Source organism: Protobothrops mucrosquamatus, unplaced genomic scaffold (assembly GCF_001527695.2).
Source record: "Protobothrops mucrosquamatus isolate PMUCROS unplaced genomic scaffold, P.Mucros_1.0 scaffold2420, whole genome shotgun sequence".
NCBI classification, from domain to species: domain Eukaryota; kingdom Metazoa; phylum Chordata; class Lepidosauria; order Squamata; family Viperidae; genus Protobothrops; species Protobothrops mucrosquamatus.
Genome location: NW_015388492.1, coordinates 227,441 through 246,972, shown reverse-complemented (window position 1 = coordinate 246,972; position 19,532 = coordinate 227,441). Strand labels below are relative to the sequence as shown.

Below are 19,532 nucleotides of genomic sequence, written 5' to 3'. Positions count from 1 at the left end.
GTATGCCTTGGGATTCGGGCTTTTCCCCCAGTGCGTTTGCTCGTCAGAAGAAGACAGCTGGGAAAGTTACAAAAAGGGATCGCACGAACTCGGGGCAGCGCAACTGTCCTAAGTACATGCCAGTTGCCAAGCACTTGAATTTTGATCAGGTGACCAAGTTGCAATGGCTGTTTAAGGGTGAAAACTGGTCCTAAGTCAGGTTTTTTCAGTGTAGTTCAAACAGTCACTAAGAGAACGATTATAATTCAAGGACCACCCGTGTTTCTGGGCATCTGAGCTTTGCTGTAACCCTTCATGGCCAACGGTTTCTATCCTGGCTCAAAGCAATCCTTGGATCGAACAAAAATCAGAGAGCCATTTATAACGAGACTCTGGTCCCGTCAGGAGCAAACCAAACACGGTATGTGTGAACTGGGTTTCTGCATGAAAGCTACTGGGGCAGGGTGGCTAAGACTCGGCTTTGGCTTGCGAAGCCTTGATTGAAATTTCATCCTGATTTTACTTCTTTCTCGGCATCCCGCTTTCTCTCCTTCCCCCCCTCGTCTCAATCCGGAAATAACAATCCTGAGGATGGCCGTGGGCTCACCCAATACTAATATGAGCGGGTTAAGGTGCCAAGATAGAAAATGGGAGACGGCGAGTTCTAGTCCCGCCTTAGGCAGTGAAAGTTGGTTGGGTGACTTTGGGCCAATCCCCAAGAAGTTGTGGGTTCTAGTTCTGCCTTAGGCCTGAAAGCCAGCCGGGCGACTTTGGGCCGGTCTCTCTCTCTTTCTCGACTCACCTCACCTCACCAGTTGGTGCTTGTGGGGAATAAAAGAAGGAATCTTGTGTGTGTTTGCTGCCTTGGGTTATTTGTAAAAAATAATAAAAAAAATGAGATACAAATATATAAAATAAAATAATACAAATGATATGTAAATGACTGTATGATTGAAATCCTGAGTTAAGAAAATGATGTATTTTCTGTCACAGCTAATGAGGATCGTCTCTTTCTAGAAATTATATTCGCTGATCGGATTTAGAGGGAGGGGTGTCTTATTACAAATTTCCTTTTATAGATGAGTCAAGGTTGGCAGACTAAGACAGAAACTGTATACCTCCCTCTCAGTCTCCGTGGTCTTCCCTATCCTAGGACTGAATATGGTAGAAATCAGGATTAATTCATCCAACAACCGATAGTTATGACATTTATGTACACAGGTGTACGAGAACGAGCGACTAAATTTCATTTTAACGTGTGCCAATGTGCCCACATTAAAAAAAAATACAATAAAGGTTATCTTATCTTATGTCAAATATCACTACAGTAGTCTTCCTGCTCTCCTAAGATTCTCCTCAGGCACGTATTTTAACCTTCTACCGATAGTCCTCAACTTACGACAACAGCTGAGCCAAAAAATTCGGTTTAACGTTGGTCGAGCAAATTTTGCCTCATTTTATTTCCACGGTTATTAAGTGAATCACTGCAGTTATTAAGTTAGGGACATGGTTGTTAACCGGATCTGGTTTCTCCACTGATTTTGCTTGTCAGGAGGTTGCAAAAGGGGATCACGTGACTCCCTGGGGGACACCGCAACCGTCATAAATACGAGTCAGTTGCCCAGCGTCCGAATTTTGATCACGTGACCATGCGGATGCTGCAACGGTCGTAGGTGTGAAAAAATGGTCACAACTTGCTTTTTTCAGTGCCGTTGTAACTTCAAACGGTCACTAAACGAATTGCCGTAAATCGAGGACTACCTATGTGTGCCTAATTCATGCCCGCAAGAACAAATGTGCACCAAACCAGGTTACTTCCTCTTGGTTGTCATCTCCCTCTTATATCTGTCTGATCTGCATAAGTGACAAGCACGCCTCTAACACCTATGAACGAGAAGACGTGGAAAAGCGAAGCGACTGACATGCGAGTACGAAATTTGGGGAACGCTAATATTTATAGACTTGAATAGCTTCTCAGGTTGGATATAAACATAGCATTAAATAATAATAATAATAATAAAAAGCTGGGGCTGCAGTTCCTGTTGGGCTGAATTATCTGATTTGCTCAGTGTTGTTGCTATGATCCCAAAGGTGTTGTTTTTTTTTTCAGGAGGCAACTGGACTTTCTCGTTTTTTCTTTGAAGACGTTTCGCTTCTCATCCAAGAAGCTTCTTCAGCTCCGACTGGATGGTGGAGAAATGGGAGGATTTATACTCCTCGCAGACAGCTGGTCATTTACATTCTTTGAGGCCACCTGGAGGTTTATCTGGATGTCATGGAGGCCACCTGGATAAACTTCCAGGTGGCCTCAACGACTCTCTAAAAGAATGCAAATGACCAGCTGTCTTGCAAGGAGTATAAATCCTTCCATTCAGAGCTGAAGAAGCTTCTTGAGGGGGTTGGGCTAGAAGACCTCCAAGGTCCCTTCCAACTCTGTTATTATTATTATGAGAAGTGAAACATCTTCAAAGAAAAACAAGAAAGTCCAGTTGCCTCGTGAAAAAGCACCTTTGGGATAACTGTGACCCGGATGGCTGAGAATCTCCATAGACTGTTGTTGCTAGGACCGCTGATGCTGGAGAATTAAAAATGCCCATTTCGCTCGCACAAAAGGAAATATTTGTGCTCACATGCAACACTGAAGGACGTTGTGGATGTGTCCATGATGATTAAAAGCCTATCATGCAGCTCCCATTGTTTGCTAGGTGTGCAAGTCCAAAGGGTCAAGATTGAATCGGTGCAACTATCCTTATTGGGTGAAAATGAGTGATGCAAGGGAACAGAAAAAGGAAGAACACATATGGCAGAACTGAAGGGTTTGAGATATCTTCTTAACGATGACTCATGGTTAAGAATCTTTATGCTGAGGGCCACCCTTTAGCATGGGTGTACCCCACCCTTAAAGAGTAACAGATATCGTAGTCATAAAGGAAAGAAAACTTCATTATAAAATATAAAGACTTCCTACAAGCAATGCATAGAAAGATAAGTTGTCTAGATAGAGAAAAAAAAGGCTCCACTAAAGATGGTTTCAGATGGCGGCTTTAGATAGCTAAAGTAAACTAACATGCTAAGCACCAAACGGCAGCCGTAATATTTACTTTGTTATTGAGAGATTGATTTTTTTTTTAAAAAAAAGGAGAATAGGAAGGAGGGAGAAAATATCAGAAAGTGGAACCCTATCTTGGGTCATTTATACACAAGAAATTACCCATTTCAAATCTGAGAGATAGAATTAGATTCTTATGAGGATGTAGCCATTGTAAAGATTGAAATCTGCACATATTAACACCGTACTCTTTTATCTGCTATTAAAATCTCATTTCTGTAAGTTCTTGGAGAACCTGATGGGATTTGTTGAAAGAAGAAGGGAGGAAAAAAGTTCAACCAATTTTCAACTCTTGATCTAGTTTGAAATTGAAGAAAACGAAACAAAACAAAAAAAAAAACCAATTAACAGGGCTCTCAGCATGCCAAAGTTTTAAAAAAACCATGTGCTAGAATAGATAGCGGTAGCTTGTTCTCAGATTCACAAGAGGAAGTTGACCTATATACTTTCTTAAAACAGGTTAGGAAGCTCCAGAATGTAGACATCTAAAGCTGGACTGACTTCAATGGACAAGGTTGAAAAATCTATTTTCGCTCTGAAGAGGCTCCTGTTTCTAACGTTAAGGTGTAAATAAGGCTACATCATCTCATCAGAGAATTACACCCTCAAAAAAAGAAAAAAAAGAGGGATGAAATTCAAATCTAGCTCCCACTGTGGGGTCGTGGGACAAAAAAAGGGCTAGAAATTCTAGTTGTCCATTCGTTTCATCCTGTCCTCTGAAACATCCTTAAATATTTTTTTTTGCAAATGTTTCCTACTCCTCTTGGTGCGTTTCATTTTGCCACTCCTCTTGATCTGCCATGGGGTTGTCCACAACATCTCCCACCGTGACTGAAGAGAAGAAGCAAATGAACCATTTGCAAATGTCCCCAAACAACCCTAACATTAGGCAGTGAAGTAATCAAACATTCGTGTCCCAGGATCAATTGTTGCAATATCCAATCTAGGTTGGTCACTGGGACCAGAGGTTTCAGTCTTCTGAGCATTCGGACCTGTGTTAGGAGTCACTAAGCTACTAAGATTGTTGGCCGAGCAGGTCCAAAAACAGTCATGGAAATGACTGAAGCTTGGAAAACGGGCCCCTTGTCAATCCACATGAGTGCTTCTGTGCCACCAGCTTATCTGGTACTTAGGAGCCAGAGGACTTGGCAGCACAAAGAAACAACAGCCAACAGCTTAATAGCTGGTCGTCAGCACCCCAATTTACCAACTAATCAGCCACACACAACCAGGCACCACATGAATACTATGGGTAGAATAGCCCAAAGCGCACATTCTGGTGAGACAGATGCTCCCACATGGAAAGCTCTAAACCTCTGGTTCCGGCGACTGACCCAGATTAGATCCTGCAAGCATCAAATAATTTAGCTTCATTGCAGTGTAAAAAAAAAAAAAGCATCTTCCAGGGACTGTCAGCAGGGTCTGCAACAAACCATGATGATGTAATAATGATGATGCAAGCATAATAATGAATTTGCTCAAGGACAACATAGTTGTATCCTAATGGTCTAAAAGCAAGCATGGGGTTGTAACACATGAGTGTGATGTCATCACATCTGGGTCATAATCTACACTCCTTGTCTTCCCCAAGGGATGCTGAGGACTCCCATAAGTCCTTAGGATGATGCCTCTCTTTTTTTTGCTTCAGATGTTAGGAAAAAAAACTTGGCCAGTGTTAAATACGATGCACCTTGGTGTGGAGGTAGGGTGTGTAGTTGTTATATTCTGTCTCAGGCAGAAAAATAATAATCAGATGCAGCTCTTCCTACCTTAGAACAGGAGGAAAGTAATTGGAGGGCTAAAGAACAAATATATTCCTGACTGGCTTGATATAGGTAGGGAAACCTTGACTAGAGGGAAGGGATCCATCTCTCCATGTGAACTCTCCCTTTCTGTGGCTAGTCCACGAAAAGAATGAGAGTCTTTTACAGCCTATTTCAGAGCCTGGCTCTTTAGCTGTAGAGACTCACGCTTTCAGCTCTGGAGGTCCCCGTTTCAATCTCTGGGGTCTGTCAAGGTGGCAGCCGTCACAAATGCACCTAAGAATCAGAAGGGAAAGTGTAGATCCAGAATAAAAAATTGAAATCCCTAACAATGCACATTGTCTTGCATTTGGCATCTGGCTCTCCACAAATATCCGGAGACTAATGTGCTTCCCACATCATACATATACATACCAAGTGGCCTTTCCTGTCACAATGCCCAGTTTGCCTGGCTGATTGATGCCCTTCTTCGTTCCGTTTGCCAACCGGAGAAGCACAATCTCATGTCACGGACATCTTGTTAGGAACTCGTCCAATACGAAAAGAATCCCATCTCCTCATCATCACAAAGCTGAACACATTGCCAGCTTGTACAACCCAACAGACCCTCCGGGTCATCTAGAATTCTACAATGGGCTGAGGGAGACGGGTCTACGACAATTGGGCACGGCCAACTCGCCATGGCCAAGTTGCTGCGGGGCAACTCGCTGTGGGGCGAGAGTTACCCTAATGTCGGAGAAATGGTAGAGCAGAATTATTACGGAAAGGATGCAAATGAAATGTGAATGACAAAAATTAAAATATTTTTTTTAATTTTTTTTTAAATAATTAAATTGAATTGTTAAATTGTCCCGCGGCGAGTTGCCCATAGCAAGTTGCCCACGGCGAGCTGGCCATGGCGAGTTGGCCACGGTGAGTTGGCCATGGCAAGTTGACCATGGCGAGTTGGCCATAGTGAGTTGGCTGTGACAAGTTGGCCAAGGCCAGTTGGCCATAGTGAGTTGGCTGTGACAAGTTGGCCAAGGCCAGTTGGCCATAGTGAGTTGGCTGTGACAAGTTGGCCAAGGCCAGTTGGCCATAGTGAGTTGGCTGTGACAAGTTGGCCAAGGCCAGTTGGCCATAGTGAGTTGGCTGTGGTGAGTTGGCCATGACAAGTTGGCCATAGTGAGTTGGCCAGTTGTCCCATTCCGAAGGGAGACCTACTTGATCTATGGAATCTGTGGTAGCTGTTAAGCATGTTGGGATTTCCATTCTGAAAGATGGGGGGACCATCTCTTTCCCCAAGTCAACCCTTGCCAGCAACAACCACCGATGTGTGGACAATCCCCACGATCGCCCAGCTTTTTCATACACTTTGGTTCTTTGCTACATTTTTAAGGCACTCAATAACCACAAGGATAATAAGAAAGAATCTGATAAAAGAATGACAGTTTGGGTGGCATTCTGAGATTGCTTACTTAATCGAACCCCCATCGGTGAGAAATAAAGATTAAGTTGGGCACATTGTAGACCACGTGCACTGATGCTTGAGGAAAGCATCAAACACCCCCAGTCTGTTAAAGCAATATTCATCTCACAGTGATCAGCTCTGCCTTGACAATAAATAATTTAGGGAGTTGAAGCACATAATTCAAGATGAGACAATGAAAGGGCTTATCTATAAACAGAGAGCAGACCCCACTCCCTTCTAGCACCGATGATGTGACTGGGTAATGAAACATCTGCAAAAAAAAAAAAAACTACCAAACTCAGAGAACAGAAAGGACCCCACAGTTCAACTTTGAGCTAAAGGGTGCTGTTCTGTTGGAGCTTGTCCTTACTGAGCCAATCCTGGTACATTTCCTAAAAGTCCAGAGTATTATTGACTGTCCCATCATTCTTGCTCAGCAGAGAAAGATATCAAGAAGGTCAGACAAGAAGGTCTCCCTCTCCTTCCTTCCTTCCTTCCTTCCTTCCTTCCTTCCTTCCTTCCTTCCTTCCTTCCTTCCTTCCTTCCCTCCCTCCCTCCTTCCTTCCTTCCTTCCTTCCTTCCTTCCCTCCCTCTCTGCCTCATATTACTAAAATTCACTTGAGGTCTGCTGAGGAACATTTCACTCAATGCATTACTCAGAAGCAAAGCAGAATTTGCCAGCACGAAGAACCAGAGAGTTTTAGCAATTATCCAATGCCCATCTTGTGCCATAGAAGAGCATGGTGGATACAACACACAAGCACAATGTAAGTAGCAGCACATGGCTACCTCCATGTGGCAGAGGATTTTCAGCAGATGACTCATACCCAAGCTTTCCAGTTATGCAAATTTCTGATCCTATTCCTTACGGTAAGCATTTTGGCACGTTGATGGGAGATTTTAAAGATGGGATTATTAGAATCATGGCACATTCTGCTACCTGTAGTATCCCAAACCGATATGCTTAGAACTTATTCCGACATTGGAAATTATTAGCAGATGTAAAGAATAAGTAAAATAATAAGTAGGGTTAAAACTAAGTGACATTCATCCAGTATTGGGCCACCTCAACAGTGGTTTTTTTTTCTCACTAGCATGAGGTCTTCCCCCAAATATGTTGAAGGACATTGTATGCACCAGAGCATATGTAAGATCAATTGTTCTTCTCTACATTCACACAGACCTTCTATTGGGGACCCCCATTTTTTTTAGATTGTCCAAAGAAGAGGGCAGTTCGACCTATTTTCCAAAGCACCTCAAGGCACCACAAAGAAGCAACAGATAGAAACTAATCAAGGAGAGAACCAACCTAGAACTAAGCAGAAATTTCCTGAAAAATCAATTTACCAATGGATCAGCCTGTCTTTAGAAGTCACTGGAGGTGTTTAAGAGGAAATTGGACAACCATTTTCTAAAATGGCATAGGGTCTCCTGCTTGAGCAGGGGGTTGGACTAGAACCCTTCCAAACTCTGTTATTCTGTTGTTCTGTTCTTTGATCTTCCTACTCCAGCATTCAAGTGTAGAGATTTCCATACAGGCCAAGGTTGTTCCTGACCACATGGCCGTCATATGGCTGTGCCAAATTGCCTGGTAGCTTGTCTTCCATAGTTCCAGGATGGTCTGTGACAACTGATTGTTAACAGATGGGTGGGTGGGTGGAAGTTTTGAGGAAGCTGTTCTTCCATTTTAGTCTCAACATTGGAGGTCGATGGCTGTATAATAGGCATGTTTCTGTAGATGTTGCTTCAACCTCCTCCTTCTCACATTCTGACATTGGCGGTTTCTCCATCCTTTGCTGCTCGTTATGTTGGGAACACTGGTCATGGGAAGGAGTCATTAAGATGTTTCACCTTCCACAGCTGCACAGCTACTGTTCCCAGGGGAGAACGTTGGTGCGGGAAGTGCTGATCCAGAGGTTTCTCCAAAATCACCTTGGATGTCAGCATTATTTGACTAGCAAGGAAAGAATGCAGGCTGCAGCATTTCCTCCTTTGGAAAACTGCCTCTGACGATTGGAAGAAGAGAGGACAGCTTTCCCTCATCTTAGGAACGGTTGCAAGAAGAAGGAATGTTCAAGTGTCAATGCAGACTCAATCATCCAGGCCAAAGGGGTCTAAAGGTTGAATCGTGGCCATTGGATTGAACTTTGTGAATCTGAAATGTTTCATTGCTCATCTAAGCAACTTCAACAGTCAGAACAAAATTAGTTAGGCAGAGAGTCGGCGAGTCGTTGGAATGTGCCAACTCTTGCCAAACCAACTTCAGGGGTTTCTCCCAAAAATGGCTTGCAATATGTCAATGAAGGCTCAAATCATCTAGACCAAAGGTGTCTAAAGATTGAATCATGGCCACTGGCCCAAACTTTGTTGCTCACCCAAGCAACTTCATCGGACCAAGTAAAAATTAGTTAGGCAGAAAACCAAGGCGTCGTTGGAATGTACCAGTTCTTGCCACACCCAGTTCAGGGGGCTTCACCTCAAAATGCATTGCAATATGTCAATCATTGTGACTGGGCACGTGACATTAAGGCAATGCTACAAAGAACCGGACTTGTCTTGGAAAACTGTCCAAGAGCTAGCTGCACAACGAAGGAGAAACACTGAAAGAACCACAATGGAGGATTGGATCGTGAAGATGGCAAAATTTGCAGATACGGCAAAACTGACCCGTTTGATCCAAGATAAAACAACAAGTGCTTTTATAAAAGATGTGGAAACTCTCATAGCCGGAATGAGACGATTAAACAGCTCCAAAGCTTGATAGAAAGATCATACTGTCTGTCTGTCTGGTAATGCTTCACCTATTTGAATCTGCTATTCTTCCTTAGGATCCATAAGTCTCTCTACTCACCAATCTACCGGTTTCCATGTTGGACTATTTATTACACAAAAGAAGAAAGTTGGCACCTCAAAGAATAACTATATTGTGTTGTGGCAAAGACATTTAGCCTTTTCTGATGAAATGGATGTTATTTAAAGCATGGAAACGGGAGAGACTGCCTTATTTGAGCCTGCAAGAAATAAGGAGAGGTATAAACATTTTTGCATTGCAAATAAATGCCATTCGTAATGTTATTATTCCTGTTGAAAAGTACCAGAGTAATTAAGACGCCTAATTACGCCTTGAGGACGGCAAGCACGTTTGGAGTGCAAGGGTCTGATGAAGTTTGTAATTGCACTAATAAACTCAACCGTACTCACGGTCAGCGCGGGGGGACAAAGAATAACAGGATAAAACCGTGGCAGACCAGGAAGAGAATTAATGTTGCAACCCCGATCCAGAGTTTCGAAAACAGTTTTCCCATGTGAGAATTATAATTATAATGCTAATAAAAAACAACAACAACCTTTCCTCTCGCTTGTCTACATTGCTACCTCAGTGATTGCAAGGCCAAATTGGTTATTAAGATGTTTGGACCAAATAACTGACATCAATAACCCTACGGGTGCTTAACCGGTTTTAATCTCATAAGATAGTTAGTGGATTTTGTGCTTACAAAATGGCCAGATTAATTCTTTCTTTCTTTTTTTTTCAATGAAATGCGTGGCAATAAGCAGGAGACACTATACCAGGGGTAGGCAACCTTGGCTCTTTTATGACTCATGGACTTCAACTGGAATTCTGGGAGTTGAAGTCCACGAGTCGTAAAAGAGCCAAGGTTGCCTACTCCTGCCCTATACCTTGTCAGACAAATGGCTTTCCAATCTCTTCTTGAAATACTTTCAGCGTTGGAGGACCCACAACTTCTGGAGGGCAAGTCATTCCACCGATTAATTGCTCGGTCAGGAAATTTGTTCTAGGTTGCTTCTCTCCTTGACTAGTTTCCTATTTGCTTTGAGTTTTAGTCCCCAACTCAGGGGAAGAGTTTCAAGATCACACAAAATTACACTCCTATTTTTATTTTTATTTTCTTCAGACGGAATCCAACCTCTGCTTTACAAGGCAAAATGTGTTTCAGGGCGTGCTGTTAACTGGATTCTCCTAGGAACAAATGTGTTCAGAGGAGACTCATCGCATCGTGATGCAATGCTATAACTCCCGATGTAAGGGCAGGCATTGTGACATCCCCATTTGTCATGGTTTTGGAGTAATCTTGATTTGTTACAGACTTCTGCACACGAGGGCAGCTGTTTCTCCTTTTGTGTTGGCTACCAGCTGCGTGATCAGGACTAACACAAGAGCTGATCCACTGAAGTGACGCTTCGAAGAGGTTTCTTCCAGCTAGACCTTCATGTATCCTAGGAATCTCCAGAAAGTGGATCTGCTATCTTCTCAGTTTGTTTTTTTTCATTTGCCAGTAATGGGATTGCTGGTACACACAGGAGGAGCCTCTCTATCTGAGAGCCTACAGCTCTGAGATTCAGAACACCTTGTGTGCCGAAGCATTCATAACAAGGCTCTGGGGAGAGAGGCACTTAGTTGTGTAATAGCTGTGCAATGTGTTCAACACAGTGAAAGTAAGGCGATGAAGAAGGTTGGAGACGAACCAGGAAAAGTCGAAGGGATAAATTAAAGTCTGAGGGGCCGTTTAGGAGAAAGTTACATGAGAATTTGTGGAGAATGTTAGGCAGGGAGCAGTAAATAACAGTATCAACAGTGGTTCTCCGTATGAAAATTTTGTTTGAGTTGTATTCCTTGTAATTTGAATCAGGAAGTAGCATGCTAAAGGGGATCCCCAAAAGTCAAGTGAAGTCAACTAATTCATCTGGTCACATTGCACTCATGTCAGAAACACTTGAGGTCCTTCCAGGTTCAATGGATTAGCTGGTGACATCCCCATTGCCCGGGGAAGACCCAGTTGGGGGCTCCTTTTAGGTCCCTGGCAGGAGCTGGAGCAAAGGACAGGAGCTCACTCCACCGGATGGCAGCACCTGAGTCCTGAATGTGGGCTTGCTAACCACCAACCCAGACTCTTAACCATGTAAGCTACTTTACGCATCTGATTATGCTCCAGTTTAACTCCATCCCACCAAATGGGTTTAGCTGTGGGAATATATAATCCCAGTCAAGTTTATCATCTACCATTATCTATCTATCTATCTATCTATCTATCTATCTATCTATCTGTCTGTCTGTCTGTCTGTCTGTCTGTCTGTCTGTCTGTCTGTCTGTCTGTCTGTCTGTCTGTCTGTCTGTCTGTCATCCATCTACCTACCTACCTACCTACCTATCCATCCATCTACCTTTCTATCCAACTATGTATCCAACTATCCAACTATCCATCCATCCGTCCGTCCGTCCGTCCGTCCGTCCGTCTGTCTATCATCTCTCTCTCCCTCCCTCCCTACCTATCTAGTTGGATAGACTATCTATCTATCTATCTATCTATCTATCTATCTATCTATCTATCTATCTATCTATCTATCTATCTATCTGTCTGTCTGTCTGTCTGTCTGTCTGTCTGTCTGTCTGTCTGTCTGTCTGTCTGTCTGTCTGTCTGTCTGTCTGTCTGTCTGTCTTCCTCCCTACCTCCCTACCTATCTAGTTGGATAGACTATCTATCTATCTATCTATCTATCTATCTATCTATCTATCTATCTATCTATCTATCTATCTATCTATCTATCTACCTACCTACCTACCTACCTACCTACCTACCTACCTACCTACCTATCTCTGAAAAGTCTTATTCCAGACCGTACATTCAGTTAATCTTTAATTTACAACCCCCCCCAAAAAAACCCTCCACACACATCATGCTAAGCAAATTGCCACAAAGCAGAGGCGGAAAAGAGAACAATAGTTACTGAGAAGGTTTCCAGCATTTAAAAAACGTGGACTTATTCATCCCCACCATCTCTAGAAATGAGGAACGAAACCATTCTTCCTTAAAATCCCACGGATTTTTAACATCTCTCCTGCCCAATTCCGGCCATTGTCCCAGCCGCAGAGACCCCTAAGCCTCTTTCCCGCTATGCAACCCTCTCACAATGTCAGCCCTTCCACCTGTAGCCTCTGGTGCAAAAATGCCGAATGCCTCACAACACTCTGCCCGCTCACCAGAAATTTAATTTTTATTGCCTCTCGTTGCACCAGGCAGACTTGCATCGCCGGGGACGCACTTTAATCGATGCGCCCGCCTTTGAGTGCCGTTTCTCAGTTCACACCCTGTTAAGTAGCGAGGCGTTAATTTTACCGATCAGTGCAGCTAGTATTCTGCAAAACTTAATGGATCCTTCAATCATGATAAGGATAATTATTATTTTTTTTTCTTCCCAAAAAAAATAAAAAATCCAAAACACCCACCTGGCATTTTATCCTTGCCTGTTGCCTTGGTAATCCCCCCCCCCAAAAAAAATCTGCAGGAAACTCACTGATTATCGGTGAACGGCAACTGCATTGTTCACACACACACATGCAGCGCCTCGGCTATGTTAATGTGAGATAATGGCAGGCAGAGAAGGTCTTTTGTTCCCAGCTTTGCTGTTTATTCATAATGCCTGGAGGTCAGCGGGGATCCCTTTAAACAGTCAGAAAAGAAGCTGGGGGTGGGGGGTGAGGGGGGGTGAGAAGAAACAGATTCTACTTCTGGATTGATTTCTCTCTCTCTCTCTCTCTCTCTCTCTCTCTCTCTCTCTCTCACACACACACACACACACACACACACACACACACACACACACACACACACCCAACAAGAAGACAGGGAGAACAGAAGAAAGGAAAGGTTTTTGCACAGGCTAATCAGAATACAAATTGCAGGCATGAATGAAATATTTGATAGACCTGCCTTTCTTGCTGTTGTGTGGGGAGCTGGTTAATTTGCATGCCTGCTGAGTAGCAAAAAAGACTTTCCCTTAAAAAGACAGATTGGCAGAAGCAGAAGGGGAGAGGGAATATATATATATATATATATATACTGTATATATACCTCCATAACTCGGTTTTGGAGGATATATTACTCTTTTTTTTAAAAAAAAATATTCTTCTCTGCAGCTCAGCTATATAAATATGGATAGATGGCTCACGTTTGGGAGCACACAGACAAAAAAAAAATATCCCTCACAATGATTACTACGTATTATTTGCATCTGTGATACGCCTCTCTCTTTCCGTTTGATATTCTTCCCTGGAGTACAGATAGTCCTTGACTTACAATTCTTCGTTTAGTGACTGCTCAAAGTTACATCGGCACTGGAAAAAAGTGACTTACGAATGATTTTCACATTGGTGGCCACTGGTTGCATGAATCAAAGTTTGGGCGCTGGGCGACTGGCAGATATATATTTATGAGGGTGGTCCCAGTCGGCTTCTGGCAAGCCCAGTCAACGGAGGGAAGCCAGATTCACCCTTATTGACTGCATGATCCACTTAACACGGGCAGGCCATAAAATGGGTCAAAATTCACTTAGCAACTGCCCTTGCATAGCTTTGGAATTTGTGGGCTCAACTGAGGTTGTAAGTCAGGGACTAGTTGTAGCTTGCCACAAAACTATGAGGATAGAGTAGAATAAAGAGTAGGGTAGAATTAGAAAGAATAGAATAGAATAGAATAGAATAGAATAGAATAGAATAGAATAGAATAGAATAGAATAGAACAGAATTAGAAAGAATAGAATAGAACAGAATGCAGAATAGAATAAAATAGAATAGAACAGAATTAGAAAGAATAGAATAGAATTAGAAAGAGTAGAACAGAGTAGAGTAGAAGAGAATTAGAAAGAATAGAAGAGAATTAGAAAGAATAGAATAGAATAGAATAGAATAGAATAGAATAGAATAGAATAGAATAGAATAGAAGCTGGAAGGGACCTTGGAGGTCTTCTAGTCCAGCCCCCTGCTCAAGCAGGAGAACCTAGACCATTTCACACAAGTGATTGTCCAGTCTCTTCTTAAAAATCTCCAGTGATGGAGTGCCCACGATTTCTGGTGGCAAGCTGTTCCACTGGTTAATTGTCCTCACTGTCAGAAAGTTTCTCCTATGGTCTATGGCCAAGGGGACTTGCTATCCCTTATTTTCCAGGGGAGGGAGGGGGGAACCTCTTCACAACTACTACTTCCCTCGTCCAATCAACAGCTTGAATTAAGACAGGCGCCCATTTCAGAGAACAGTGAGAACTTCTTGGTGGAACAGCATCTTCTTCCCCAAAGAGAGAGACGGAGTGAACCAAACTCACGCCTGCAGCACCTCTGAAACTGTGTCTACACATGTCTAAGTGCAAAGGAGAATCCAAGCCTGGTTCATGAAGCCAATTGTTGTTGGCAAGACACAACCAAGGGCGGTTGCTTCATTAAAGTTCCGTCTTTGAAGGAGGGACGACCTGCAACTCCACCAAGCCACCCAGCTGACACAATTACGTAAGCAGTCAACTAAGTTATTTTGCTGAATTCTTCCTCAAGATACAGAAAACGGTGCTTTGTGTTAAAATTAGCACCATCCTTCAAAGCTAGCGTACATGGTATCTGCAAGACCGCCTCCTACCAAACACCTCCCTTCGACCAGTCCGCTCCCACAGAGAGGGCCTCCTTAGAGTGCCGTCGGCCAGACAATGCCGGCTGGCGACCCCCAGGGGGAGAGCCTTCTCNCCCCCCGACCTACGTACAGTTGCGGACCTGCGCCTTTTTCGCCGAGCCCTGAAGGCCCATCTATTCCGTGCGGCCGGCCTGGCGTAGTTTGATTATGTTTCAGTGGGGGGTTTTTTACGGGTGTGTTTTTAGAACAGGCCTGTTATTTAATTCGATTTTAGAACAGAAACTATTTATTTATTATCGTGGTTTTTAGTATCGCCTGTTCACCGCCCTGAGTCCCGCAAGGGAGATAGGGCGGTATATAAATTAAATAAATAAATAAATATAAGGCAGGGGTAGGCAACCTTGGCTCTTTTTTGACTCGTGGACTTCATGAAGTCCATGAATCATAAAAGAGCCAAGGTTGCCTACCCCTGGTATAAGGGGACCTAATATAGAAGAAAGACTAGGGGGAGACGTGATAGCAGTGTTGCAATATTTGAGGGGCTGCCACAAAGAAGGAGGAGTCAACCTATTCTCCAAGAGATCAGAAGCCATGGATGGTTAGGTTATCTGAGGGCCATCTTGGAAAGGAGTGTGTTGTTCCAAGAAGACTCCACATCCATTTGCACCACTCAGCTGACCCTGAGGACACAGATAATCCTCCAACTGGCCTCAATGACCCTCTAAAAGGAGGCAAATGACCAGCTGTCTGCAAGGAATATCAGTCCTTCCATTCCCCACCATCCAGTCAGAGCTGAAGAAGCTTCTTGGATGAGAAGCAAAATGTCTTCAAAGAATAACAAGAAAGTCCAGTTGCGTCTTGAAAAAAAGCACTTTTGGGAAACGACGGCGTGTTCTTAGAAAACGACTGCCGTGATGTTCAGGTCATAAGTCATAAGATACCCAGAAGGCAAATGAGATTGCTCCTCTCTACATCTATTTCTAGCTTTGCAACTTCTTTTCTGCATTCGTTGTTTACCTCCGTTGTTGTTGTTTTAAGTTCAAAAACAACAAGATATGTTGGCTATTATTATTACGGTTGGTTGTATAGTCACCAGACGTTTAGGCTGGATTTGGCATTTTTGCCCACCTACCAAGCCCTTCCCCTGGCGTAGGCAGATTTTGTTTAATAATACTAAAGTTATTATTGCAGGTTATAGGCGTGGGCAATCTACGGTTAGCTTCATAGTCTAAGACTGGTGGAAACATAATAATTCAAGTCCTAACCAAAGACCTAAGATATTATCCTTGGTTGGATAGTCAGATATTTACACTGGGTACTCTAGACCAGGGGTCCCCAATCTGAGGGCTGTGTCCAGTACCGGGCCGAGACTCTCGGCCCCGGGCTGCGGGAATGGCTGGTGGGAATGGTCTAGACCGGATTTGAGTGGCGTGATGGCCTAGTGGTGAAGACATTCGCCTCCCACTTGGAAGGTTGAGAGTTCAATCCTAGCTACCAGTGGATATTTCTCTCCTAGGGTGCAAAGAAAAAAATATATCTGTTATTCTATTCTGTTCATATTATAATGAGGCCCGGTGGTTCAGTGGCTTAAGGATGTAGATGATTTCAGCTCCGGTGGTTTGAGCCCTACTCTGTGGGTTGGGGTGAGCTCCCATCACTTGCCTCAGCTGCTGCCCACCACCTTGCAGTTTGAAAGCATGTTCTATGCGAGTAGATAAAATAGATACCACTTCAGTGGGGAGACGAGCTGGCGCTCTGTGTAGGCAGTCAGATTCCGGAATGACGCTGAACCTTCCTGGTTGTGGTGCCTGCTTGTGAGGCAGCTCCGGGAAGGGGGGGGGGGCTTGGTGATACTCCAGGAAGAGCGGCTCATCTTTGGTGCAAAGCCAGCTTGCTCACCTGTGGCACACCTTGGGAAGGGCGCAGGTGTTTTCTCTAACAGGGCTGGGACCCTGGCAAGCGAAACTACTACCTTGCAATAGCATTGTGGTCTCCTGGTTACCGTAACAACGCCATATGCTAATAATAATAATAATAACAACAACAACAACAACTCAGATGCTACCTTAAAGCTCTTAGGTTCTTAGTTAGGACTTGAATGGCGACCTGGCCATCGAAACTGCGTGATTATGCATAAAACGTGTAATAGTGATACCCACTGTCATCGGGGCACTGGGAACTATGTCCAAAAACGTTGCAAAATACATCAAGAAACTGTAGCTTCCTGCAACAACTCCAGCAATGTTACAAAAAACTGTGCTACTCGGAACATCTTATATTTTAAGGAGGTGCCTGGTTGACACCTAGGATGCTGGTAGCAACCCGTGTCAACCATCAGCACCAGCCAACTTGAATGCTCAGTTGACTGAGGTTCATGTCTAATGAATGAAAGATAATAATAATAATAATAATTACTCAGACGCTACCTTAAAGCTCTTAGGTCCTTGGTTAGGACTTGAATTGTTAGGTTTTTACCAGTCCCAGACTGTGAACCCAATTGAAGATTAAATCTATAATAATAATAATAAGTCAGCGACATGAAAACTGTGGCTGCGGGGACTCATTTCTCACTGACACAACAACACAGGGATTTCACTCAAGCATCCGAAAACACAAAAAGCTCGTTCTAGCTCTCTTCCGGGAACGTGTACACCTTATAGCGGCAAATCTAAAAAAAAAAGAACACTTTCTTGACGGAACTGATTTTGCACATGTTGTTTCAGGGGGAACTACGTTGCCCGGGACTCACCTGTGTGAAAGGGAAGGTTTCATGGAGTTCATGGGTGCCTGCATGGGCAACTTCCCCGGAGGGTCGTTTTGCCGGCTTTTCTGGTGGCGCAGCAACAAGAGTCTTCCCAGTTCTTCACACCACGATGAAAGCAGTGCTGGAGGAAGGAAGGGAGAGAAAAAAAAAAGAGAGAGAGAGATAAGAATAAAATATACAGTAGCTTGCGGGACAGGTACCTGAGCAATGGAACTGGTTATATCGAGCAGTCCTAATTTCATCCGTGCAAATTCGTGAAGAGCTTCTGCGTTTGCACCCCCTGGTCCCTCACATAGAAACCGCCGGGCAAAATTCTTCTCTTCCACCAGCAACCACAGGTAGGGAGGGCCGTAAGCACGTTCCCTCCAACTGACCATCAGGAGGGGGCAAAGAAATCAGGGCTCCCCCTCCATTTTTTGAAATAAAGTTGTGTCCTTCTGTATGGTAATCAAAGGAAGGAAGGAAGGAAGGAAGGGAGGGAGGGAGGGAGAGAGGGAGGGAGAAATGAAGGAAGGAAGGAAGGAAGTGAGAAAGAGAGGGAGGGAGGGAGAAAAGGAAGAAAGAAGAAAGGGCGGAGGGAGGGAGAACCCTTAGTTTTTTACCCCAGCGCTGGACTGTCCACTAATCATCCAAGGACAGAGCATATCACCCATACAAAACTAATTACAGTGGCAAATGAACTCTGATGATAAGTCAATACTTACAAACGTAAACAACCAGGCGGGCAAAAAATGCAATGGGAGCAGAAGCCACTTCCGATTTCCTGCAGGCTTCCCCATTGAATTTGCTTGGGGGAAGCCGGCAGGGAGCATCGGAAATCAGGATCACGTGGCTATCGGGGTGCTGCAACGGCCCCAAACTTTGCGAATAAAACTGATCTGAACACCCTGGGTGTTACAATTCCACAAGAGTAAGAGGCTTTAGATTGATTTATTTATTTTTACGCCTGCTTTTTATGCCTTCTCACTGAAAAAAAAGTGACTGAGGACCATTTTTCACACTTAGGGCTCTTGCTGCATCCCACTGGTGACCTGATTTATATTTGGATGCTTGACAACTGATTAACATTTATGACGGTTGGTTGCAGTCTCACGTGAACCTCTTTTGGGACCTTTTGTAACTCTTATACTACATTCTGTTATAAGCAGAGAGTTCAGGTCTGAGCATTTCTCTGTTGGCCAAGGAATCCGAGAAGAACCTTTTGATCAAACAGGGGTCCACTTTCACCCACCCAACCCCGAGAACATGACTAAGTGGCCAGCAACAAAGACTATTCAGCCTCCCTGTTTTCATTCCTTTTTACACAGCTGGGCAGATCACAATCACTACCTAACACTGTAGGGTAGCCACGTGAATTCTGGGGGGGAGGGAGCACCAGGAGGAGAAAAGAGAATGAAGGAAACCTTCTGGCAAATTGGAAACGCAGCCGGTGCACGAACAATTGCCAATGCAGAGCACCTCGTCGCCAGCCAAATGCAATTAGGATGGTGTTAGATGGAAACCGTCCATCTCCACCACTGCAACCTTGATGCAGGGTGCGAGTTGCTCTTTCTACGGGCGCAGCAAATGCCCCCCCCCCGTCAATCAAGGTAAAAAGGCACAAACAGTTGCCCGGTTTTTTAGGATGGATCTGCAAGGAGGTAGAATGAGAAAGCAGAATGAAAAAAGGAAGCGAGCAGAGCAATAGCAACATCAGGTGGGATACAGGTAGAGAAAGACGGCAACAGCAGTAGCAATAGCACTTAAGACTTATATACCGCTTCACGGTGCTTTACAGCCCTCTCTAAATGATTTGCAGAGTCAGCCTATTTGCCCCAACAATCTGGGTCCTCGTTTTACCGACCTCAGAAGGATGGAAGGATGAGTCAACCTTGAGCCTGTCAGGATTGAACTGCTGTCAGTCGGCAGAATCAGCCTGCAATACTGCACTCTAACCACTGCGCCATCAAGTGCGGCAAAGGCTATTTGGTTATCTCAGCAAATGACTCTGGACTGCCCACAATAGTGTGCCTTTCTGAGCAGGTTGGCTGTAGTGATGGTCAACTAGACTTTA

At 44.0% G+C, this 19,532-nt stretch overlaps 1 protein-coding gene across 1 annotated transcript in view; it reads right to left on the bottom strand.

The window, feature by feature from the left end:
- Window positions 1-19,532, bottom strand: part of ZMIZ1 (zinc finger MIZ-type containing 1) — a 107,995-nt gene that overhangs the window by 30,725 nt on the left and 57,738 nt on the right. Inside the window, exon 3 of the mRNA XM_029285885.1 lies at window positions 17,465-17,600. Within this exon, the coding sequence (XP_029141718.1) occupies window positions 17,465-17,600 (136 nt within the window). The remainder of the gene's footprint in view (window positions 1-17,464; window positions 17,601-19,532) is intronic.